The sequence below is a fragment of the Felis catus genome, chromosome A1 (genome assembly GCF_018350175.1).
Source record: "Felis catus isolate Fca126 chromosome A1, F.catus_Fca126_mat1.0, whole genome shotgun sequence".
Lineage (NCBI taxonomy): Eukaryota > Metazoa > Chordata > Mammalia > Carnivora > Felidae > Felis > Felis catus.
The window spans coordinates 11,260,247-11,287,266 of NC_058368.1; the positions used below are offsets into that span (position 1 = coordinate 11,260,247).

At 40.5% G+C, this 27,020-nt stretch overlaps 1 protein-coding gene across 10 annotated transcripts in view; it reads left to right on the plus strand.

Moving 5' to 3' along the window:
• Positions 1-27,020, plus strand: part of FRY (FRY microtubule binding protein) — a 445,567-nt gene that overhangs the window by 189,054 nt on the left and 229,493 nt on the right. The window contains exon 1 of one of the 10 annotated variants that reach the window (XM_045051350.1): positions 24,474-24,804. The exons of the other annotated variants lie outside the window; for them this stretch is intronic. Within the exon in view, the coding sequence (XP_044907285.1) occupies positions 24,744-24,804 (61 nt within the window). The 5' untranslated portion in view covers positions 24,474-24,743. Of the gene's footprint in view, positions 1-24,473; positions 24,805-27,020 lie in introns of those variants that run through there. 10 annotated transcript variants of the gene reach the window in all.

Genomic DNA, 27,020 nt, shown 5'->3' on the forward strand with positions numbered 1-27,020 from the left:
AAGTCTTCACCATTATTATTACAAAGAATACAGTTTTTTCGCTATGGTCATTTGATTGAACACACACAACGCACACATAAAAGATTATAGCAAAAAGTTACATTTCTTCCGTTAGCCCCGTTGCATGTTGATTTTTCCCTCTTTTTAAAAGTGTATATAAATAACTCAAATGGCTCTAGTAAATAGAAAAGGTACTAATGATTTTAGTTCTTTGAGAATGGTCATTTGCTTACCTGGCTGAGATTTCTCTGATATATTGTATTTCTGTTTGGGAGATGGTGGCAAACTCCTAATCATCTTTAGCAGTGAGGACAGGGAGAATATCTCCAGGACTAATGGAAATCTATAATTCGGATATCTCACGGGACCTGATAGTGCCAGTCTCGGCCACCGTAAAGCCTTCTACAGGACTGGCAACACAATGATTTGGTTTCAGCTTCTTTGCCTACTTTGGCATGCTGCTTGGTAAAGGTGACAACAAGAACTGAAACAGGCAAACAGAAGTAGGCGACAAGGAGAGATGACCTGGGTACTTTTACGATCTGGAAACAGCCCAGGATATTTGAGAAAGTTGCCGGTGTTCAGATGTTTCAACTGAACATTTAGATGATACAACATGAAATATTCTCTTTATTTAAAACACCTCTGTTTCAAAACATTTTAATACCTATGACTCACCAGTTCATTTCTGGGTACAGTTGAAGGAATTGAAGGGGTTACGTATGTCCTGATCATCTTACTAGTAACTTCTGTATTTTTGAGCTTCGTGTGATATTCAAAATGATTGGGCTCCGATGAGAGTTTGGGCGGAGAAATGACATTTTTCTGAGTTGGGGCTGTTCTGTGGATTGTCAGCCCCATACATAAGCTTTTTGTGCAGGTTCTCTGCCGGTACTAAATCTTGCATTTATTTAGTGCCTTGTGGTTTGCTCTGCACCTTTAAAAACATTACCTCATTTGATGAATGAGATGCATTGATTATGAATAAACTAGCTTCCTCTTAAAATGTTTCTGGTTTGGGATGATAAAGCCTCATTACCCCAAAGTTCAACTTCGGAGGTATAAGATACGCATACAGCAACAAGTATATTTTGTGAGCTTTCATATTGGCTTCAAATGAACAAATAATGATTTTCATCCATGGTCTTTACCTTCGAATAGGACTTTTATAAAAAAAAAAAAAGTGCAGTATAGCTTGGCATCTGTTACTTAAGATAGACAGAGGTGAGTTTGTTTTAAAAACTTACGTATTAAGATTCTCAGGATTTATTTGTACCCTACCATTTCTTAGTCATCTTTTTCTTAAACACTCAAACATGTCTAATTTTCTACAACGTGATACCTTCTGAGAATCACCCCCTATCTGCACACAACTCCGTGCAGAAGATTGAGCAGACGACCACTTCCTGAAAAGGTGCATGGCATCTGTGAAAAAGAAAGTACACAGCTTTATCTCATCTTTTTTCTTCCCGAGCTCTGTCATTCGATAGATTCCTTTTATCATACTCATTTAAATATCTCTCCCCTGTAGAACTGTTGGCTGCACGAGTAAGCAAATGTCCTCACTTTGAGTTGAAAAGAATCTCTCAGGCTTGAAGGAGCAATGAGAAGAGCTTTTTCCATAACGACATCTTGACTTCCTTTTCCATATTGGATTATACTCAGAAACTTTCTATCTTAGCTTCAGCTTTTCTTGGTTATTGCCCCCAAATACCTTGCGACCCAACATTTTCAGAGAAGCAAGGCCAGCACTATTTAGGACTTCTTTTTGAGCACACTGTGACACACTGCCTGGGGACTTCCTAACTGAATCGGACTGGATTTTACCATCGGGGATCTCAGAGCTTAACCTCCTTCCTTGTTAGTTTCAGAATGCAGAACTATTCATGCACAAGTTCCCGGGACTTAAAGAATCCGAGGGAGAGGATCCAGTGGTATTCCAGAGACAGTGTATGCCCTAGAGAATTTTATTTGAGTACGTGTGATAGATTCTGTTGACTTTAATATTATGGATTTATACTTTCACGGCATTAGACAACTGTTGGAAACCTGGTGGTTGCAGGTTGCCCCAAATTCCTATGAGAACATTTTCAAATACCCCTCCTAGCAGGATAGCTGAAGGAGAAGAGGAAACAAATTATTCACCCTGGGACACTCGACTGGACTAGGTGTCAGTATTTGGGGCAGCAGGTGTCTCAGATGGGCATTCCTTTCATCAGAAAATGGTAAAGATGAGTTACTGTGTTTATCAGCATTTGGACCTGGGACTAATTGAAAACCAGTTCCTTCTTCATTTTGAGTGGTCCTCCCACTCTCCAGAACATGGAGGTTAAAGAGAAAGGGGGTATGTGCAAGAATTATATATTTCTGTAAGTGTAATGATCCTACCTCTCACCTATACTGTTACAAACACGTCTTCTTCTTCACGGAACCTACAGGCACACACATTTAAATATTAGTCACCCAGATCTCCAGCTGCTGAGCAGTGAAAGTTTATATTCTGCCAGCATATCAGACTCTACAATGAGTCTGATTTTGGTTTAATTCCTTTCTACTGTGTAGTCATTTGATGAGCTGCAGATGGAAATTTAAGCCAAAGCCATAACATTTCAGCTAATACTTTTTATGCTGCTGTAAGAATTTGTTGTCATGTCAATTTAAGGGAGTTGAAGTCTTTTTCAAGAAGGCATTCAAACCTATTTTAAGAGCTTTTATCAACTCTAATTTGATACACCACTCTGACTGCCTCTGCTGTCCTTAATCAATTGCAAAGTGCAAAGTAGTTTAGCAGTGGAAGACAGCTTTGAAATTTCCAGAATTTCTCAGCTAATGCCATGGGCACAACATTGTGGGAATATACAGTTAAATCTCCATTAAAATTTCTTGCCTAAGCTTAAGAGACACTAGGCCGACTTCTTTGAGTTTAGACTTAAACAGGTAAATATGTATTTTGGCAGCCATGAGAAGGATAGGGTATTAGATTAACCAGGGCATTGCTTGAGTAAAATTCCATTTGAATGTTATATTTATGTAGGATCTGGCAAATCAGGAAAATGGTTTACTGCATAAGGGTCAAATCAATGACATGCTTCAATTGTCTAAATACAAGATTAGGTTTTTCTTGCCTGCTTTTCTGTTATTTTTCTGTGTGTGACCTTGTCTCCTTTCCCCACTTCCTTATGTGAAAGGAACAAACATGCCACCTTGCCTCTACCTGTTTAATGTGAAGGGTTTTGAGTACCTCCCCTGAAAAATGAGGTTTATGTAAACATCCTAATACATGCCAGTTATTTCCCCCATGCCATTAAAGCCAAACTGAAGGAGGCTGAGTTGTACATGATTGAACTTGACTGATAAGTAGAGTAGGATCTCTGTCTTTCTAAGCTCGATCAGTTTCTTGGACTGGTCTGCTTTTGAGTATTCTGAATAAGAAATAGGTGTCATACTACACAGCCTATCGGGTTCTTTCTATTGTTATTTTTTACAGTGAAGTCACTGTGTATCCAACTCCGTGCATTTGAACAGGGTTGTCTACAATCTGAAGTGCTGGCATTCTTGATCGGAAGACAAGCGTTTCTTTCTGCACAGGGAGATATGGTGCTTATAGAAATTGCCGGCATTCTGGAAGCTTTATAGCGTGCGATCGGACAGTCAAAGGATACTCTCCTAGGTTTTGGTAGAGATTACGTTTCAGTTGAGCCATGTTGAAATCAAGAAGGCCATATGGATCAAGACAGTATTTAAAAACATCTGTCTTGGGGTGCCTGGGTGGCGCAGTCGGTTAAGCGTCCGACTTCAGCCAGGTCACGATCTCGCGGTCCGGGAGTTCGAGCCCCGCGTCGGGCTCTGGGCTGATGGCTCAGAGCCTGGAGCCTGTTTCCGATTCTGTGTCTCCCTCTCTCTCTGCCCCTCGCCCGTTCATGCTCTGTCTCTCTCTGTCCCAAAAATAAATAAACGTTGAAAAAAAAAATTTAAAAACATCTGTCTGAAACACAGATTTGTTAAACCAGCCACCTTCACTTTATGCCCACAACTAGGTAGAAAGCTCTCATTGACAGCTTTAAGGAGTTTTAGGGGCGCCTGGGTGGCTCGGTCAGTTAAGCATCCAACTTTGGCTCAGGTCATTATCTCATGGTTTGTGAGTTCAAGCCCCACGTCGAGCTCTGTGCTGACAGCTCAGAGCCTGGAGCCTGCTTCACATTCTGTGTCTCTTTCTATCTCTGCCCCTCCCCCATTCATAGTCTGTCTCTCTCTCTCTCTCTCTCTCTCTCTCTCCCTCTCTCCAAAAAAAATGAATAAACATTAAAAAAATTATAAACAAAGATTGAACACAAAGATTGCTTTAAAAAAAGAATTTTAAAACCAAACAATGTGGCTCTAAGTGAATAGATCACCTATGACTTTAGCAAATTATAAGCGGTTAGTTTAAAATGTACAAGTTCAAACACCAATTAGAAGACAAATTGCAGGGTTTTTTTTCAAAAGAAAACACTCAGCTTTTCAATTTTTAGTTTTTGAAAACCACATTTTTAATGATCTCCCCTAAAAATGAGGCCTTGCTATTGAATGACAATATAGTCTATGCAATAGTATCACTTGTACCATTTCAGCATCCCCAAATTAGTCGTCTACTTTTCTTTTTTTTTTTAGTTTTTTTAACGTTTATTTATTTTTGAGAGAGAGAGGGGGGCAGAGTGCGAGCAGGGGAGGGCAAGAGAGAGAGGGAGACACAGAATCCGAAGCAGGCTCCGGGCTCTGAGCTGTCAGCACAGAGCCTGACGCGGGGCTCGAACCCACGAACCACAAGATCATGACCTGAGCCGAAGTTGGCCGCTAACCGACAGAGCCACCCAGGCGCCCCAATCTTCTACTTTTGTGATGAGTATTTTAGCTTCCTAAGGGAGTTTCGAGAGAAGCCAAGTCCTGTGTTGGGCCACACTGGGTGTTCTGTTTCACTTTCCTCATGGTTGATGGTGGCCGTGAGTCCTGTTCTCATCTTGTCTTCCAGGGTGAGAGTACAGAGCCCACCTGTCCTCTATCTTATCTGACTGCATACAAATGCAGGAAAATAGGAAAGTGAGAGAAATTTTAGTATTGCCTGCTGACTTTTGCATTCCATTTACTAACAACCCCCCAGTCCTTATCATTATGGGAAAGCTAATCCTAGTTTATGCTAATTGAGATGTGAGTTTTGAAGGTGTTTGAAAGCCTGGCCAAATTTTCGATTGAAAAAAAAAAATTTAACAATGGTAAGCAATTGAATTTTAAGAAAGGTCAAAATTATGAATGAGAATGAAGATTATACTACATTTTAAATATCCAAAAATCTGTCTTCACTTGGCTTCTTTCCTTTCCCTTACCGACCATTTTGTTTGCCACTTGGATGCTTACTGTCATTTTCCTAGAAGAGCAAAGGAGTTGAAAGTCGGATTATTATCTTTGAAATTAGTCAACTGCTCTACTTTAAAAAAGAAACATAAATTGGAAATGATTGACTATAGGATTCTGATCGGTGACTTTCATTCAAAATCCTAAATCCCTCTTGTCACTAATCACAATACACTAACATGCCTGCTCTTCACAGGTATAATGGTATAGTGAATATATAGAACTTTTTCTTGGCATCTAGTAATTTGAAATATGTATCATTTTAGGATGCGTTTGCCATAAATACTAGAATAACTTCATAAGGGCTAAAAGAATAGACTTTTAATTAGCTTACCTAACCCACAGCCAGGAGATGGGTAGTTCCGGGGGGACTTAAAAGCTCAAGGACTCAGACCATCCAGTCTTTAGGCTTGTCCCTGCATGATCACAGATGGCCACCTCAGTTCCAGATAGCTTTGCTTTGCTTTGCTTTGCTTATGAGTCAGGGAGGGGGGTGCCTGGGTGGCTCAGTCAGTTGAGCATCCGACTTCGGCTCAGGTCATGATCTCGCAGTTGGCGAGTTCGAGCCCCGCGTCAGGCTCTGTGCTGACAGCTCAGAGCCTGGAGCCTGCTGATTCTGTGTCTCCCCCTCTCCTTGCCCCTCCCTTGCTCACGCTCTGTGTCTCTCTGTCTCTCAATAATAAATAAATGTTAAAAAAAAAATTAAAAAGAAAAAAGCCAGGGAAGGAAGGAGTTTAGGTTAGGTCTTTCTTCCGGCAAGAAGGAGATAAGTTTGCCAAAGACCCCAGCAAACTTCCTCTTGCATTCCTGATTGGAACTGGGTGATACCTCAATCCTGGCAAAGTTGAATGAAATTACCGCATTGGCTTAGACAAAACAAGATACATGCCCTGGGACTGGTGTGGGTCTACTTTCTATAAGAGAACAGACTGCTACCTGCTACTTGAGCAAAATAGAAATTGTTACCCAGGCAGAAGCGTCGACAACAATAGAAACTGCTGTAAAGTAGATAGCATACACTAGTAGATGACTATTAATAAAACTCCCCCCTTTTTGTTACATAACATTGCATTAAGCACACAATAATAGCTAATAGTTATAAGCCCTTATGAAGTATCAAGTGCTATATTAAATAATTCACATGCATCATTTCCTCTTATCTTCACCATGACCCTCTTTTACACTTAACTATTTGTAAGTGACAGAGCCAGGAATCAGACCTAGCATCCAGGGTAAATGCTAAACGATGCTACCTTTCATCATCCTTTGCAAGATAAAGAAATTGATGAAGAGAAATTGATGAAACTCGGATAGGAACAGAAGGATATTGACATGTATTCCCTGCTAAGTTATTACAGTGATATTTGTCAAAAAGCAGTGGCAAAGTGTTCTGAGAGTTCCCAAATAAAAATTCTGTATCTGTCTGCCTCTGATGTCAGAAAAAAGAGCATTTCTTGATGTTTTTCTTATGCTCATAAGAATGTCCGTGAGTTTTGTTTGTTTGTTTGTTTGTTTGTTTTGAGAGAAAAAGAGAGAGAGAGACCGTGGGGGAGGGGCAAATAGAGAGGGCCAGAGAGGATCCCAAGCCGGCTCCACACTGTTAGTTCGGAGCCTGACGTGGAGCTCAAACTCACAAACCATGAGGTTATAACCTGAGCCAAAGTGGGTTGCTTAACTGACTGAGCCACCCAGGGGCCCCTGTTTTTTGGCTTTCTTAAAGCGAATTATAAGCAAGAATATTACTAAATCAGAAACTTGAGCCCTTCAAGATTGTACCCAGATCTCAGATGAAAAAGAAAAAATGTTATTATTGAAATCTGTCATTAGATTAAAATGAACAAATACAGTGTTAATTCATCTGAATGCCTTCCAACAGCAGTGGATGAAACACCCTTAACTTTGTCGTCACCAAAAAAATGACCAAAATGTTTTCCTGTTTTCAGATATTTCTGTTTATGCAGAAATATCAGTATTTTCCAGAGAGGTTTAGGTTTCAGTCTTATTGTTCAGATTTAGCTGATAATCTGAAAGGGTTTTATTGACTCACTTTACCTATCCACAGCATCCTCCAGCTAGGTCTTGGAATGGTCTAAGAAGAATAACTAGCATTTATGAAGGACTGCTAAGTTTCAGCCACTGTTCTAAGCACTATCTCATTTAATCTTCATCAGATCCTATTGAGGCAAATACCATTGTACAGGTGAAAAACTAAAAACAAATAAATAAGAGACTTCCCTAGGAAAGGTGTATCAATAAGTGCTGGCAACTAAATTCATATTTACTTCTGGCTCCAAAGCTTCTATTATTTTTTTAAGTTTATTTATTTATTTTGAGAGAGAGAGAGAATCTCAAGCAGGCTTTGCACTGTCAGCGCAGAGCCCAATGTGGGGCTCGAACGCACAAACTGTGAGATCATGACCTGAGCCGAAGTCGAGAGTCAGATGCTTCACTGACAGTTACCCAGGTCCCCCCCCCCCCCCGGGGGCCTCTCTTCTTACTGGCTGCCCAGCAGGAGCCATTCCCGACTCCCTCCAGCGTTCATTTCCCCCAGGATGTCTGAAAGAGGCAGGTGCTTACTTATTCTCAGCCTTCAGCACAAGCTTGCAACTGGGGATTCAAGTTGCTGGGGGAATTTCTGGAATGTATTTTTCTTCCTGAAAATAGGAGAAATGCATCTTTTGCCACTCTCATTGACCTTCTGCTTCCAGCCTTTGGACACAATTTGTGTAGACAGCAGGAAAAAATTTTGAATTCTGATACCCTGAAATGACTTGTAGCTGAACACGAACCAGGTTCCTGCTCTTAAGGAGAAGATTGTCTAGTGAAAGAGACCTACACTGGGGCGCCTGGATGGCGCAGTAGGTTAGGCGTCCGACTTCAGCCAGGTCACGATCTCGTGGTCCGTGAGTTCGAGCCCCGCGTCGGGCTCTGGGCTGATAGCTCAGAGCCTGGAGCCTGTTTCCGATTCTGTGTCTCCCTCTCTCTCTGCCCCTCGCCCGTTCATGCTCTGTCTCTCTCTGTCCCAAAAATAAAATTAAAAAAAAAAAAAAACACGTTGAAAGAGACCTACATAAACCTATAATTACAACAAAATATGACCGGTAACCAACCTCCTGAAAGGTGAATTGTGTATATGAGTAAGAGTGACTATTGTTTTTACGTAAACTCATTGACCCCTAAGGCCAGATCTTCCCTACTATTTTCCCATATTGCTTACGGTTCTCTCCAAAGCTGAATCTCTTCTTCCCAGCCTGGTAAAGCTGTGGCTTTATCGCTCTCCTCCAGGTCACTTATTCTGCCCAGCTTCCTCATCATAAATGCTGAATTTCATTATCGGTCAGTCCCAGGCAAGAAACTGGAGTCTTCTTCAGCCCTTCTTTATCGCTAAAACTTGTCACGCCTCCTTTCCCAAATGACCTCTCCCCCATCTGGATCTCTGTCACCATCACCTCTGCCAAGGCCTGGTTCCAGGGATTCATCGCAAGGAGCATCCCATCTGGAGAATCCACAGCTCCTCCAGGCCCACCTCTCTGCTGCCACCACTTTTCTGGGACAGTCTTGTCCTTGCCACAGCTTTGAGCACTGATCTCACCTTTCTTTTGTAATGGTGTGTTGGCACTGAGTGTGAGGTATCCATACGTAGGGATCGCGCAACAAACGCTTTGGATGTTCATAGTTGCAAACACATTGGAGAGTTAAAATGTCATTATGAGCGGACAGTTCATCTGAATTCATTTCATAGGCCATATGTATCCAAACTTGTTGTTTTGGTAGGCTTAAGAGTTCGTTGGAATGCAAAAACAGACTTGATCCCTGACCCACAGTTTGTAATCACGGTCACGGGCCGGGAGTGGGATGAGAGTATTGTTGTCATGCTAGAGTATATTACTCTGTTTATTTTTTATGCTGGTGAGATTGAAAAAACCTGGATTTGATAGGCATGATGCAGAAATTAAGGAAAGGCTGCCTACAGTTAAGGAAAAGACCAAAAGTTAGGTATAATTATCTGGTAAAGGGAGCTCAGGCAGAGGCTCTAACTAGTCCTGAAGTGGACACACTCCAGCGACCGAAGACCCACTCATCAATTCTCAAGTGTCCCTCATACACAAAATAACAGCTATTAAACTGGTGCAGTGAGCTCATTAAATATCATATTGTTCTGCCAGACAAGGCCCTTGTTTTAGGGAGTGACTAAGAGACTGTCACTTCTTGGGCCAGGAGGATGAAAACGTTCTTTGGGCTCTGGGAGAAGGATAGACGTAAATTGTTGATACTCCCCTAGGACATCCCTCCCCATTTCAGTCTGCATCTTATTGGGCTGTGCTTCCTATTGAAAGGTGACTACTCAGCTGATTTATCCAGCTCGGTGTTTTCATGAAGTTTCTGCTATCGACCTACACAAGGGAGAGAAGGTTAGAAGGTTTTTTTATGGACAGCATGAACGTAATGTCAAAGACCTATCCGAGCCCCATGGTGCTGGAGCTGGCAGAGTCACATGAGCTCAGCGCTTGAGTGCAAGTTTCTGCCTCCTCCACTTTGACCAAGAAATGGTTGGAAAGTTAACCAAGCCTGGAAGAGTCAGCCAGGAGAATCATCCCACTTGGGTTATTTGCTTTTTTTTTTTTTTCCTTGCTCAACAGAGAAGTGAATCACACTCTTCACTGAGCCGTGCAGCAGAGGGAAATGATGCAACACTGGTCACGTGGCACAAAGGAGAAAGGCCCATTATGCAAACCGAGTTCTTCATTGTGTCCTGGTGTGAGGAGAGGTTAAATGCCCACACTGGAAAGCGCCGCAAAGCGGGGGTTCTGACATGGGAACCCTTCTCTACTTGGAGATGGAGGGGCTGTGATTTACGTTTTGTCTTTTCTTTATTCTTCTGCCTCTTTGACCGCTGGATTCACTAATTTTGATCATGATATCAAATATGGAAAGAGTTTATTTAAGCTTGTTTTATTTCCTTTTTGCATATGATTTGGGAATTTGTGAACATACGCTTCGCCTCGGTCACTTACTTGCCATGCGACCTTGAGTAAGTTACTTAAACTCATCCCCTAAAAAGGCATGATCTGTTGTAAATGTCTTTATAAATACATCTATCAATCCATAGAGCTATAACAAATAAGTGTATGTTTCTGAAGTGTTTAGTATACAGCTTCACTACTGCAGTTTCTCAGTAAATGGTAGCCATTATTATTATTAACTTACCTATTTCATGCTTGTCTAAATTCCTCTGTGAGTTAATGCTTTTATCTTGTTTGCTCATTGCCAAGGCAGGATGACCAGGAACTGAATGAAGAGCCCTGTGGTTCTCTGTGACATCTTCTTGGCATGGCAATCTGGTCTTTACCACTTTGTATAGTTTTGGTAAAGAGGTATGTACCTGGAACTTCAGAAAATAAACCATCTGAAGCTATCCAAGGCAAAACACCTTTCTTTCAAATTCAGAGTTGTGTAGAGTGATAACGTAGCAGGGTGTTGGTGTATGCTACGATTGCAACATTTTCTGTGTCACGTGCATTAAACCTTAAGCATGTGGTTTTTGTACCTGAGCCAAACTCCTCTCCCAAGTATGACGAGTTCAAGGGTCCCCTTTGGGGCAAAGTTTTCTCTCACTGCCCCACTTCCCCTATGCTTTCTACACTCTTCCATTGTTGCAACAGTAATGTGGTGTAACTGTGCTTTGCCTGTCTAGGTCCCCCACCCCCTGGACTAAAAATCAATCGTCTTGTCATTGTCATATTCCCCAGCACATTTCGGACCACATTGGCCATTGTTAATAAATTGTTAAGTGTTGATGGACTGCATAAAAGGACCCGAATTGGTGTGGGAGGTTTAGAGACAACTTGGCTGGCGTTTATCCCATCAGTAGACCAGTCCCTAGCAAGCAATACCAAAAGTTTTGTATTTTGGAGTCTTTTATTTCAAACAGTAACTTAACATCTACACTTGGCTGGAAAGTCCCTCTCCTTGTGTGACCCTTACCTATTTTCTTGGAGTAAATTCAACAAGTTCAGTTGTACCACTGTGTTCACAGAACTCTGGTTAAATGTGTCCATGAAATTCAAAATGAAGTTAAAAAGAGTAAAATAATTTTTTATTTAGGTAGTGATCAGCCAAGAAGAGAAAATATTTCTGTGATAGATTGCCTTTGTTTTATCTTTTTTTTAATTAGAGAGAGAGAGAGAGTGTGTGTGTGTGTGTGTGTGAGAGAGAGAGAGAGAGAGAGAGAGAGAGAGAGCAGGGAGAGGAGCAGAGGGAGGGAGGAGGGAGAGAGAGAAAGAGAGGAAGGGGGAGAGAGGGAGGAAGGGGGAGAGGGAGACAGAGAGAGGGAGACAGAGAAAGAGAAAGAGAGAGTGTGTGTGCATCTTAAGCAGACTCCGTGCTCAGGGCAGAGCCTGATGCGGGGCTCCATCCCATGACCCTGAGATCATGACCTGAGCCAAAATCAAGAGTCAGACACTCATCCAACTAATCTACCCAGGCGTCCCTGTCTTATTTTTAAAAGAATTTTTATTGAAGTGTAGTTGACACACAGTGTCATGTTAGTTTCATGTATAGAACATAGAACATAGTGACTCAAGAACTCTATACATCATGCTGTGCTCTCCACTGTGTAGCACCCATCTGTCACCATACAACATTATTACAGTACCCCTGGCTCTATTCCCTATATTGTGTCTTTCATCCCCTTGACTTATTCATGCCACAACTGGGAACCTGTAACTCCCATCCCTCTTCACCCATTTTGCAAATCCCCCTTTTTGTTTTTTTTTTTAATCCATTAACCCTGTCAAAGATTGCTCTCTGTAAAAACATTAACTTATATTTGGCTAAATGCCATTTAAGTTATATGGATTTTTTTTTAATTTTTTTTTCAACGTTTATTTATTTTTGGGACAGAGAGAGACAGAGCATGAACGGGGGAGGGGCAGAGAGAGAGGGAGACACAGAATCGGAAACAGGCTCCAGGCTCTGAGCCATCAGCCCAGAGCCCGACGCGGGGCTCAAACTCACGGACCGCGAGATCGTGACCTGGCTGAAGTTGGACGCTTAACCGACTGTGCCACCCAGGCGCCCCAAGTTATATGGATTTAATTTAACGTTACTTTTAAGCCTTCTAGCCACTTTTTCCAAATGAGAGGGCAACCATTAATGGTGAAATCTACTCAGTTAATGTAATTTTTACTGACCAACATCTTTTCCCATGTGAGAGCTGCTGCTGTTTCATATTTATCTGGAGAAATGGATTGCCTTACTCAAAAAAAGTCTGAACCCGAAGATTTTCTCATGACAATTGAGGTGGATGTACTCAAAGCATCAGCCCAAATTGAACATGGTTGAATAAGTTCTAGGAAGCCCCTGAGAGTGAATTAGCAACCTCCCCTTCTTTCTTGTAAATCATTGAATGCCTACTCCTGTAGGGCACCATCGCAAAGAGAGTGCACTGTGGTTCGGCAGGCTGTGCTCTTCCATGGGCTTTCTGGTCAAAGACCGCCTACTTGGATGAAAGGGGAGATAAGCAAGTTACAGAGAAAACACAAGTATTGATCCAAATACACGTTCTACCTGTGCCAGCCATTGTGCCTGGACTTAGGGAGACTGACAGACAGAATCCTCAGGAAGAGAAAGTGATTCATCATTTTAAGAGGGAGGTGGGATTCTAGCACTAGTTCCAAGAGGCTGTGACATTTGAACTTGAAAGAATGCTACAGAGAGGAGGGGAAGGGGCAGAGGGAAGTGCATGAATGAATGCAGGGAGGTGTGGAAGTGACCAGTTCAGGCTGACAGCTGGATTCCATGGTCCCTGTTGGAGTGACAGGGGGTACACAAGTTGGGTCAGATCATGATGAATGTTGAAGGACCTGCTGAAGAGTCTGGGCTTCATCCTGAAAGCACTCGGAAGCCTCCACTGGTTTTTAAGGGAGCAACATGGTCAGTTCCCAGCTCACTTTTTTCTTTTTTAAGTTTTTTTTTTTAAGTTTATTTGTTTATTTTGAGAGAGACAGAGACAGTGTGAGTAGGGGAGGGACAGAAAAATGGAGGGAGAGAGAATCCCAAACAGGTCCCCGCTGCCAGTGCGGAGTCTGATGCAGGGCTCGAATTCCTGAAACCGTGAGATCATGAACTGAGCTGAACCCAGGAGTCTGACACTTAACCCACTGAGCCACCCAGGCACCTGGATCCCAGCTCACTCTTGGAGTCCTAGCTAAAAATGGAGGTGGGGAGAGTCACTGCAGGGATAACCCAACAAAGAGATGACAAGGACTCAAATTAAGGTGGTAACAGATGTGTTGGCGAGGAGGGAGAAGTTTCAAATTCTTTGTTGGAGGTAGAATTGCCAGGATTTAGTTTCTACACTAGATCCAGTCTGTGCTTTATTTTAACGTACGATAAAAACACGTATGATTATGTAGCTCATGCAAGCTGCTCAAAGAGAAAGATACAGAAGCAATTACCTGAGGAACAGTGTTTTGAAATTATGTGTTGAATAGGAACTGTGCTCTTTAAATAGAATATTTGTGTTGAGGACAAAAGGGGACGGTCGCGTTATCTCTTGACAATACTCATGTGATTTACTGCGCCAAGGTAACACAGAGGTGTTGCACAGCTACTTTGCAGAGCCTCTGTTGAATTTCATGGTTATTCCCAGGTTACAGATTGACAGGCTTGGTTTTGTTTTGTTTTTTAATAAACTATACCATTTAGATGGCCAAATGACCTTGAATCACTTGAATGTACAAATCAGCATATAAGGAATGCCACACGGCCCACCGGAATACTGGGGTGGGGTGGGGGTGTTGGAGTGTCAGTTCATCTAAGTTTTCTAATGCAGCTTGTACTGCATTGTACTTGATCTTGCATTGTACTTGTGCTTGTACTTGATCTCTGTTGGCTGCTTTTGATTGTATTCATAGCCATACATGGTTTGCTCCTGCCATAGCAGACAAGAATTATCAATTGTTTGACTTTCTTTGGCTCTCTAGGGAGAGTAGTGTGCCTTCTGAGGCCATGTATACTTGTATAAATCCTTCTAGGAGGAAGTTTCTCCCAGTCATAGGCAAGTTGATGACATAGTTTTGTGTGTTTTTATGCCAACTCAAACTCCATCCCATTAAGCTAGTTGAATCAGATTGTCCCAACACCTCCTTCCCTGCCCTTATATGATGAAACTTCTGGAAGTTGCAATAACTTTTATGGGCTGCCAGGGCATGGCAGTAACTATTTCAGAGTGCCGTAGTGTGCTCTGGTAACAGTAAATAATGGCATATGATATGTCATCACTTAAGAAAATAATGCAGACATGCACCTAACTCGATTTAAAAAACCTATACTGGGGGCGCCTGGGTGGCTCAGTGAGTTAAGCATCTGACTCTTGATCTCATCTCAGGTCATGATCTCATGTTTCATGAGATGGAGCCCCCCATTGGGCTCTGTGCTGACAGCATGGAGCCTGCTGGGATTCTCTCTCTCTCTCTCTCTCTCTCTCTCTCTCTCTCTCTCTCTCCCTGCCCCTCCCCCACTCATGCTTACACACACACTCCCTCTCTCTCTCTATCCAAATACATAAAAATTTTAAAAAACCTATACTGTCGTGTGTACTCTCAATTTTCTGAATATTGCAAAATAATGCACTTAAAACTAATTTATAATTATATATTCACCACACAGTATTTCAGGAAGACAGGTCAGCATGTCAACAAATTCCACAAAGTCTCCTTAATAATGAAGATTATTCAAAGTAGAAGAACCTACTTGAATATAGTCGAGAACAGAGATAATAATTCAAGCCAAGAGGTTATGCAGTAATAAAACTCCATTCATATAGTTACGTATTTAAATATTTCCATCCCCTTCCAATTTGGGAGCTTAAAGTTACTGCATCCCAGCATGCAATTGGGTGAGGAAAGTAACTGTTTCCCTCTTATTTGGTTAAGGGAGGTTTTGCGGCACAGGTGGAATTTTTAAAAGGTCTTTGAAAGAGAAGATGGGTCAGTAGGATTGGGAAGAAAAGGAATGTCAAGTAAAAGAGTGTGTAGTTCAAAGTGGAAGAAGCAAAGGAAAAGAGGACTTGATGGCTGGCCAGAGCAGATGGAAGGGGATTCCAGAACTGCCTGTTGGAATAAAAAAGCAGCTCACTAAAAACTCATACGCACACTTGCCAGTTTCGCTTTCTATTTAAATATTGAGCCCATTTTCCCCAGCACTTGAATTCCTGCTGAATTTTCAGGTGGATATTGACTCCAAGACACTAAACTACATGCACATGATGGAAAGATTCTATAAATCAAAATAGCGGTGCGCTTGTTTGGCTAATGGGAGTCTGTATTAGGAAGTCACAGTCTTTTCTACAGTATCACCAGGTTTCCTTCCCACAGAGATGTGGTTTTAAAAAATTAAAGATTTGGGCTACCTGGGTGGCTCAGTCAGTTAGGCGTCCAGCTCTTGATTTCAGCTCAGGTCATGATCTCACGGTTCATGGGATCGAGCCCCACTTCAGGCTTTATAACAGTGCAAAACCTGCTTGGGATGCATTCTCTCTCTCTCTCTCTCTCTCTCTCTCTCTCTCTCTCTCTCTCTCTCTCTCCCCCTCCCTCTCTCTCCCTCTCCCTCCCCCTCTCCCTCTCCCTCCCAGTTCCCCACCCCTCAGAATAAATAAACTTTAAAAACTTTTTAAAAATAATTAAAAATTAAATCATTAAGAACCCACTGTATGCAAAACAATGCAGTAGAAGCCTGGGTGAATTGCAAAGAAGTGTGAGGTATTTACCCCAAGGAGGCAGGCAAGGTGGAACTCCATGAGATATTTAGTAAGAATGATGATGGCCATACAGGAGCTATTACAAATAGGTGTGGGATTAATTGTAATGTGGATGGTAATTGTGCTAAAGGATTATTAAGATGTTTAAAAATCTGTTCCCCGGTTTTATATTTTGGTTTTATATGGATTCGGGCGCCATGTGGAAGCATTTAATATCAGAGAGATCCTTTATGGTGTTTTTGCTTCTCAACTTCTAGGAAGCAATCTGGTATAGTAGAAAGAACACAAGATTCTGGGCCAGAAAAGCTGTATTTGAGTCCTTTGCTCTAGCATTTCTTGGGTGTGCGATCTTAGACAAGTTAATTTTCTCAGCTGTCAAGTGGGGATAAAGGTAATCACCTCTCAGTCCCTCCCAACCTGATACTTTTTAAAGTGATTAATACATGTTGGCTTATTAAATCAATAAATCAATATTTTTACCATTTATTTGTGAATATATCTGACTCCTGGCATTTACTAACTCATGAATATGCAACACTGTGGCTTTTCTTAATGGCTTTCCATGGTCATTGACAAGAATGGTTTCCCATATATCTGTCTTATAAAGCAATAATTGGTCTTGAGAACAGCATGTAGAATAGAAACATAATGCAAGACACATGCAATTTTAAGTTTTTTAATGGCCACATTAAACCGAGCCTTAAAACATCTGAAATTAGTTTTGATAAATATTTTGCCTAAATCAATATATCAAAAATATCATTCCAATATGTAATCAGCATAAGATTATTAATAAGTATTTTACACGACCAGCACATCTGAATTTGGACATCAAATTGGTCAAAATATTTATTTTGATTTCATAAAATTTATGCTTAAATACAGTCTCCCATATGCAATTCTTACAAACATACCTAAATTTTTCTCAATAACTGAATCAAGCCTCACGTTTTACATTTCAATTTAAATTTTTTTTTCAACGTTTATTTATTTTTTTGGGACAGAGAGAGACAGAGCATGAACGGGGGAGGGGCAGAGAGAGAAGGAGACACAGAATCCGAAGCAGGCTCCAGGCTCCGAGCCGTCAGCCCAGAGCCCGACGCGGGGCTCGAACCCATGGACCGCGAGATCGTGACCTGGCTGAAGTCGGACGCTTAACCGACTGCGCCACCCAGGCGCCCCCATTTCAATTTAAACAAATTAAAATTCAGTAACTCCTATGCTCTGGCCACACTTCAAGTGCTTTATTGCTCTATGTGGCTAGTATGAAACAGCACAGGTAAAACTGTCTTCAATTGTTTTTCAGTAAGATCTTGGTCTTTTAGGCATTTTGTCATTTCATAATATCAAAATAAAGACCTTCCAAACTTGTACTCATTTTGGGAGATGCCTTATACTGACTGTGCTTAGCGCTGACATCTGACACCCAGCTTCTCATTCTGCCTGCTAGATTTACGAGATCTCCTTTGAATGAAACTCTCTAGATTAGCCTCAAGGATGTTTAGTTCTAAAATGCTGCAGAAGAATTGTTGGTTTTCCATAGTATAAGTCTGAATTTATCATATGAATATCTGGGTCTCAGGCTGCGTGACTTACCCAAGGTCTCGCGGCTAGTTGTGTGGCAGAAACAGCCCTTACACACGGACGTATGGATCCATGCTGCCATGGAATCTGTATTTTGCTTCCTTTAGGTGCAGGTGTGTTCCTGATGCACTGCCTTGGACGCAATGTCTTACCTGAAGGAGGACCCTTTGTTGGGCCATGTTTTTGGGTTCTCAGAAATATTAATAACCCCAAATACAAGGAGAACGTGTTGCAGACTGAGTTGCCTAAAAGACTCCTTTGGCAGAGCAAGGTTATGAAGACGAAAGCATTGGGGGACAAGGATTCCTTAGTAGTAAAAAGCCTCGTGCCTTCTCCCCACTCCTTCACTGCACTTGTAAAGGCAAAATTTAACTTGGCAGAAAAACAATTATAGCCTCCAGAAGAGTGGTACTCTTACTACATACATTGCTATGTATAAATTTCTCTTCTAGAAATTTTTCTTTGCCTCTAAATAAAACCAGTATAGATGATTCATTGAATGGAAACGGACATGGGATATTTAGCTACATGGGTCCCTAACATTAAGTGTAGCCTGTTCTTAGACACTGTTAGTCTTTTGGGTTTTTTTTTTTTTGAGCTGAAACATACTTTTTATTTAATTTAAATTCTAGTTAGTTAGCCTACTGCAGTATTGGTTTCAAGACTAAAATTCAGTGATTCATCACTTACATGTAACACCCAGTGCTCCTCCCAGCAAGTGCCCTCCTTAATGCCCATCACCCATTTAGCCCATCCCTCCCACACCTCCCTCCATCCACCCTGTTGGTTCTCTATCATTAAGAGTCTCTTATTGTTTGTTACCCTCTCTCTTTTCTCCCCCTTCCTATGTGTTCATCTGTTTTGTTAAATTCCACACGAGTGAAATCGTATGGTATTTGTCTTTCTCTGATTGACTTATTTTGCTTAGCATAATGCACTCTAGCTCCATCCACATCATTGCAAATGGCAAAATTTCATTTTTGTTGATGGCTGTATATACAATGGAATATTGTATATGGTGTGTGTGTGTATATATATATAGAGAGAGATATAGATACACACACACACACACACACACCACGTCTTATTTATCTGTTCATCAGTCAATGGACACTTGGTTTCTTTCCATAGTTTGGCTATTGCTGATAATGCTGCTATAAACTTTGGGGTGCATGTACCCCTTCGAATCTGTATGTTTATATCTTTTCAGTATATACCTAGTGGTACGATTGCTGGATCAGAGAGTAGTTCTATTTTTAACTTTTTGAGGAGCCGCCGGACACTGTTGAATTCTATACACTTTCTTACTGAGTGGCCAAAAAGGCTCTGAGCTTATCTCCTGAGCTCCTGGCATTAACCATGTCACTAGAGTTTATATACTTTATAGGAAAGGTTCATGCCTTAAGTCAAAACTTCAAATTCAGAAATTTTGGTTCAAAGGATGCTCTCTTCGGTGCAAGTATTTACTCTCATTCTGGCTATGCTTGCCTGACCTTCGGTGAATGAGTCTATCAGAACTGAGTTCCCACAGTCAGATTCATTTTATTAAGTATTTAGATGTTTGGGATGAAAATATGAAAATCCTTCAGAAGTTTTCGCCCTCTGTTGACACCACGTCCCTTAGCACACATGCCACTCCCACGTTTTTGTTTTTTGTTTTTTTTTTGTGGGACACTATTCAGAAATGTCTTTATGGACTATTAATGGACTCCAGGAGGTTGACTCTAAAGTGCATGGCATTGCCCTGCCTTTGTTGGCCTTGTCATTAATTGTGCGAGTGCTTTTAAGAAATCTTGCATCCATCCAGTGATCATTTGTTACATCTTGCCTTTTGATTTAGTGCATCCCATTTGCTGAGGGTTTAAAAATTAAATAAGCCTACTTGAATTGTGTGCAAATAAAAGTCAGACCGGAGTGAGAACTTGTGTCAGTCCGTGTATAAACTACTTGGAGTTTGGATTGATATCTATTTGGGGCAGAGAAAAGGAACCTGTGAGGCTGTTTTAAGGTAAGAAACAAAATAAAAACAGAATAAGCAAACCCGAAGATTTTTAGGCTTACTTCCTGATGCTTCATTATGTTGGAAGTTGTAGGTTTGAGGTTAGCAGCTTGATAGCTCTGTTCAGACAGTAACTATTTTAAACTTGCCTCTGCATTCCTCTGTCTAGGGAGACAGTTACAAGATCCTCAATTATCATTTATTATTATATGTTCCCAGAGGCCATCAGTAGCTTTCAAACCTGGCTGCGCGTCAGAATCACTTATGGAGCCTTTAAAAAAGACAGACTCTAGCCTCACCAGAACCTGAGATTCTATAGGTCTTTATGAGGCCCTGGAATCGGTACCTTTTATAAAGCTCTCCAGCTTTGGGTAATTTCGGGGCTTTTGTCAGGCCCATCCTCCCGCCCCAAATAAATGAGTTAAATTCAAGAAACAAGATCAACACAATAGCTGTCCAAAATAGTATAATTTAAAGACTGTAGGCAGGGGAAAGATCCAGTTAGGGATTATGATTATAGAACAGGGGAATGTTTGTAAACTGATTAATGGAAGTCATGGGAGAAACTTTTTGCAGAAAAAGCATTTAGAGTATTTAAGAACATGTAACATGTAAGTCCTTTCACTTCCCATTCACATGGAATCCCTTCTGATTCTCCTCCCCAAGGCTGGGTTTAAGTCCACCGGTAATTTATAAGAGAACGGGTGATACCTGGAGGCTTAAAGAGAGCCTCGACGTAGGTTCAGACCATCTGTACCCAACAAGCATCGCACGCCTATTGGTGGATCACTGCTTTTTAACAGTGGCTTGGTTGCAGAGGCGGCCTGTGCCAAGACAAGCCAGTATTTTCCTAGAGGTCTTCCTGGTAAACATTTTCAGGTCCGTTTGTTTGCCACATAGGTCTTGAGGCAACGACATCCTTGGCAAAAGCTACCTACAACTCGAAGCCTCTTTGATAGACACTGCTTCCAAGCACAAAGACACATTGTCTTCTAGGGGTTCTGCGATGTTATTATGGTTCCTACAGGGAAGAGGCAAGGCTGAAGGTGAGGTTTGCTTATGTTGTACTTAATTCCTATGTTTTACTTGATTCCTACTTTAAGACAGCCTCAGAGGTTCTTTGTCTCTGAAAGATTTATTAATGCAGATGAATGGATATGTTCTGTACTATGGTATATCGCAGAAAAATAGTGAAAAGACATCATCCTTGTGACACTGGCATCTATTGTTAACTGTATTTCATGCCGTATTTCAAGATCATACTTTAGCACTTGTATTTACTAAATGTCCAGAAATTTCCAGAACTAATAGATACATTGTCATGCATATAAAGTGTAACTACTTTATTAGTGAAATGTTTCATTAACTGTATCACAAACTAGTTCTAAAGCCTCAGTGAGAAATATTGGATTTATAAGACCCATGATTAAAAAAAAAAAAACAAGAATCCTCATCAACTTAAGTTTCTTATCACTTTAGGGTTTTGAATGATATAGGTAGTGTTAAATATGATTTTAAATGCTGGCTTTTTTCTTCAAACTGGAAAAAATTTCTTGGTTGGTGTCTAAAGGATATTTATTGCTTCCTCCCATAAGCAAGTAGTATGGGTTGACATTGACTTTAAGGAAGGTGAATAGACTGGTAAGCTACATTGAATGAGAATGGTTATATGATCTAACCTTCATGCTAATAAAGTAGCTATCAGTCAGCCAGTAGCCCAAGAACAATCTTTCCTGAAGCAGTGAGGTTAACTAAAGACACCCAGGAGCTTCCCTGCCACTTCTAAGCTTGTAAAGGTAGATGTATTGGGTTTGGACTTTCATTCGCTCTTAAAAATATTTGCGGTCATGCCACCAGGCCACCCAGAAACAGAAAGGAAATTTTTATGAATATTAGATGAACTGTTAAAGTAATAATTTAATTTAGATTTGAGGGTTATTATGGAACTATCAATTAAACATGCCTGTAATCCAGTTTATTTATTAAATTTAGATTATATTAATGTAGTTTAAAATGCATGACATTTATTTAGCATCATCAGAGAACAAATGAGCTCTGAGCAAACTTCTCCCAGTCGTGAAGTTTAACCCTTGAAGTGTCAAAACATTTTAGCTCAATAATTTTGAATAGGATTCCTTCCATTAATTACTTTATTTTCTATATTATATCTGTGACTATGGGGTGCTATCATAATTTAGATCATCAGCACATGTATGAATTATTAAAGACTCTATAATAGGGGCGCCTGGGTGGCGCAGTCGGTTAAGCGTCCGACTTCAGCCAGGTCACGATCTCACGGTCCGTGAGTTCGAGCCCCGCGTCGGGCTCTGGGCTGATGGCTCAGAGCCTGGAGCCTGTTTCCGATTCTGTGTCTCCCTCTCTCTCTGCCCCTCCCCCGTTCATGCTCTGTCTCTCTCTGTCCCAAAAATAAATAAAAAACATTGAAAAAAAATTTAAAAAAAAAGACTCTAATATATGGTTACCTTTGGAGCTCTTAAAATGTTAAGGGTCAACTCTTGATACTAAATTACCTGTCGGTTCTTACCCTTCATAAGTTTTATGTCTGCTTTTTGTTGCTTCTGCTTTTTCTATCAGCCATCAGCTGACAACTGTCACTCAGCTGTCAGCATGCCTGACTTTAAGAGCCTTCACCCATCCATGATTTGTTGCTTTTAATCTAACAGAAATCTAACATAAATTGAAATTAGGGTGTTAGAATAGTGTCCACCATAGGAGACATAAGCTCTGTGTGGAGATGGATGGGGTGAGATGGAAACTCAGTATCAAAGACTCTGAGCTTTAATAGAAGGACTTCGTGCCATCTGTTTTGACTATAAAGACACCTTCGATTATTCATTAATTCAACTTTTACTAGGCCCTAGGGACCCAAAGATGAGAACAATGTGGTTCATGCCCTTTGGATGCTCCCCCAAACCAGTAAGTGCCTGGCTACCACAGAAGGATGAATAGACTGTGGAGGGCATTGAATAAGACTGTAATCTCTGGAATTCAGCTGGGTCTTGAATAGGTGAAATTTCTGGGTAAAAAAAAAAAAAATGGATTATCTGAGGGTTGTTCTTCAATGTATACAAAGGCAAATACACTAAGGCAACCACTGCTTAGAAGTTTCAATTCATGTTAAGGAAAGTACTGGAATAAAAATTAATAAACGCAGTGACCCTGGGAGTCCGACAAAGCTGCCTCTGAATGACCTTGGACATTCTTATTTTTATTCCTTTCCATGGACACTGAACCAGAGGTGTTAATGCCTACCTTATAAAGTTGCTGTGAGGGCCAAATGAAATGTTATGTGAAAAGTGCCCAGTGGAGTACCTGAATCCAGTTCAGTACCCCATTAATGTTCTCTTTCCTGCCTTTTTGGTTTTTTTCATTTTTTGTTTGTCTGGTTTTTTTCACTTCCCTTAAATGTTGTTTGGTAAAGGGTATCTGTAAAGAGTGAAAAATAAAATGACAAATACTGCTTTTCATATTTCTATCAGGCTGTTTTGAGTCATGTTCTTTTAATTGAATGACAGTCACATCATTTGAAAGGCTGGTCTAATAATAGCACCAGAGATTCTAAGCTGACAAAGTGCAAATTTTCAGTCAAGTCTTGATTCCAATTTAGATGTGGAAAGAAGAGAGTTGAAAAAGAATCCTTGTTACTCAAAACACAGATACCTCCATAGGCACACTCTCATATTATAATTGTTTGGACCCCTTTTTAGTAAAAAATAAACCGAATGCCACACGTGCACATTAGTCCACTCCTTAAAAAAGGTTATAAACCCTGAATATGTAAGACTCAGTGGTACCGTGGGGCATCTTTGCTCACATTTCGCTTGCCTGAATCACTTGAAGTGTTCATCTGGGTAATCTGGACTTTTTTCCCCCCTTCCTGTGAAACGCTTCAGTTCATCAATCAATTCCCCATACCGTGCTGTTTTGTAATTCCAATCTATATTGCTAAAGAAAACCTTCAGTGACCCTGAGTAAATCAAGAATAGAAAACGACTTGGGTTTCGTGCTCTTTGCGGCTATGTTAGTGAAGAAATAGATTTTCACTGACCCTCATTAAAGTCTTCTGTCGGAAATCATGCCCATTGAAAGATCAATTAGTTACACTTTTATTTTGTTTTCAAGTGACTACATTTTCCTTCTCGGTCTCTTCACTGGTCTCAATCTGTTTTCTTTTGGAGGTGAAATGCCTAATGTTCACCAATATTGGCTTCTTCTTGGTCTTATAAATTAAGTTTTTAACAAGCTGATTTCAGCTGTGCTTTCAAATAATATGACTCTAGATTTAAACCCAATCACTTTTCTTTACTAGTTGCATCAACAGATGTTCAGCGTTTCATTTTTCCTTAAGGGTGTATGGTTTCTCACTGACTCTTGGCTTCAAATAGGGATTCTCTGCTATTGGTTTTGTCTGTAAGAATTTAAGCTGTTTAAAGCTGTTTGTACTTGTGGCCAAAAGCTCCTAGTTCCCAAAGCAACGGTTTATCACCCACCCCGTGTTATCTTTGCTCTTACGTTTCTTCAGTCACAGGAACACAACAGCACCGGTGGGTTAGATCTGTGGGTAACGCATGTGTTCGGTAGGCATGGACTGTTTATGACGAGCCATGTGGGTCGGGCTCATGTTCCTGGAGTGCCCTGAGCGGCTTTACTAATCTGTCAGCATAGTATGTTCTCGTGGATAAATATAGACATACGCGCACTCTGTGAGTTGTAGGTCACTGTCGTACTGTGCAGCTAAAAATTGTCCCATTGGTATGAAGAGTCTGCCCTGGACGGAAGGCCTGTTTTAGTTTGTCTTCTACTGTAGGTCTTTAGCACCTGACTAAAAATACACCTTGGGCCAAAAATAAGAGAGCCCTACCTTGCCGCTGAGACACTTATGGTGCCAGCGAACAACAGGACCATGGAGTCCGTCATTATGTTTTTTTGCTTTGGAACATAGTCTGTGTAGCAGTTCCAGACTGTTCGTTTGGGTTCCTTTTCAGGCTCATGGAGATTACAACAGCTTGTTGGAGACGATCCTGTGTGATCAGCTTCATAAAAGGGCTTGGTAGGTATGAAAGGCTGTTAGCATGTATGGCGTGGATCGTTGTTCAGTTAAGTGCTGAATGTAGGGAAGATTCTCCTAAAGGTTTCAATGGATGGGGCGGAGTTGGGGGGGGGGGCAGTTGCATCTGCATGTGGAGATTTACTTATGATGTCACTGTTCTGAGGCAGGAATAATGCTTTTTAAGTTTCTGTTTGGGATTGCAGCATTTCAGAGGTGATTTTTTTGTATATAAGTCTATGGAACAACAAGCTGTGACGTAATGGAATTTTTCTGTGCACCGAAGTTTCACTAAAAGATTTGGTACGATTATCTGTGCTGCAAAATTGCAATCTGAAAAATAGCTTAGTATTTGGAAGATAGTTAATACCACTGCATTTCATATTACAACAGAGGTAGGATTTAGGCTTGATTTCTTCTAAATATTAATGTTGCAAATACTCAGTTATTTTGTTTAAAGCATTGAAATAAACCTGAAGCAGTTTTTCCTTTGTTTTTGGCTTAGCCTTCTCCAACAAGAAAACAAATAAAATGTTTTCTTTTATTGTGTATGAATTAAAAACAGGATAGGATGGGTAAACCAACATTAAATGGGTCCAAATTGCATACCTGTGCTTTTCCTTTATCAGAGTAATAGCCTGGTTATATTAGTTCTAGCATAACCTTGTAAGAAATATTGTACAAGAGTTCAGAAAAATTAATGAGAGGAAATTCCATGACACAGGGTTCATTACATGCATCTTAGATATCGACCGTTTAACTTTCGATTTAATGAAGGTAGGAAAAGGAAATTTGTAGATAGTAAGGACACAACATATTGCTCTAATAAAGGAGAAACATTTTGTTTATTAATGATTTGGGAGATTTAATTACTTGTTAATTATTCTTTTGCACTATCTTTAGTGAAACTGTTAGATATTTACATATGATACAATTCGGTTTGTAGGAATAAAGTCTCTAATAGTCATTAATTTACTCCTTACTTTGTAGTTTATAAAAGCTGACTGTGTATTAGGGAACGTTTTTTTTCCCCCTCTCAAGAGATTTTTTTTTTTTTGATGTATAACAAGCATACAAGTTAAATGATAAAACTTACAGTTTCATATATTTGGAAAAATGCTATATCACAATAGGACTCATGTGAACTACTCAGTATTGTTTTTGTTTGATGTCTCTTGTAAATGTAACTGACTCTCACTGTGTTTCCACTGAATGGACCACTCCCATGATCTGGCAGCCATCTTAAGTCCTTTTTCACTCACTGCCTTTCTTACTCCCAATAAATAATATAACTTAACTTACACGAGGGATCGTTACCAACAAATATTTCTGCGAATTCACAGATTTAAGACCATCTTAGATTATGAACTTCTGGTGGGCACATATCAAGAGAATTTTACGTAGTCATTGTACATGTCCGTAGCTATTTAAGAATCTAATGAAACCTAGAATCTTTTTTTTTATTTAATGAGCCGGCATCTCAATAAATAAGTGCACATGAAGCAGGAATTTAATAAATGTTTTGCTGTTGACAAAATAAAAAACTAGACTACAAAGAATTTCACCTATTCAGTTAATTTTTTAACAATTGCTGACTGAGCTTCTACTGTGTATCCCGCCCTGGGTGTTCTTCCTTCACTGTAGATGTCAGAAATGTGTCTTGTGTTAATCATATGTATTATGTAATGCGTATACATGACCTCTATATCATACATATGTATATGCATATTATTGTATACCTATGCATATGTATATATTTTACAATAGATTGCATATTAAAACGTATATTGTACCTAGTGCCTTTTTGACCAGGACCCACAGAAAAACAAACAAACAAACACATTTTCTATTATGACTCAGAACACACACACACCATACATATCTGTAGACGCAGACAGAGACTGAAAACACAAGTTTTGTGAAATAGTGCTTACTTAACCTCACTCTGCAGGGTGCCATCACCCGCTGTTTTCTCTTGTAGAGTTTTCTATTCTATTTCATTGAAATCATCCTGGTTAGCACCCAGTAAATAGGTTTCATGATCGAGTAGTGGGTCACAACCTGTACTTTGATGACCCTCTCTAAAGATTCCATAAGCCAGGCATTCTCAGTACACCAATAGTCAAGTTCTCTACGGAAATGACAGGCTGTCATCCGTGATACTATATTCTACTCCTGGGCAGATTGGTGCTTTATTTGTCAGCATCTTGCTTGGTTGC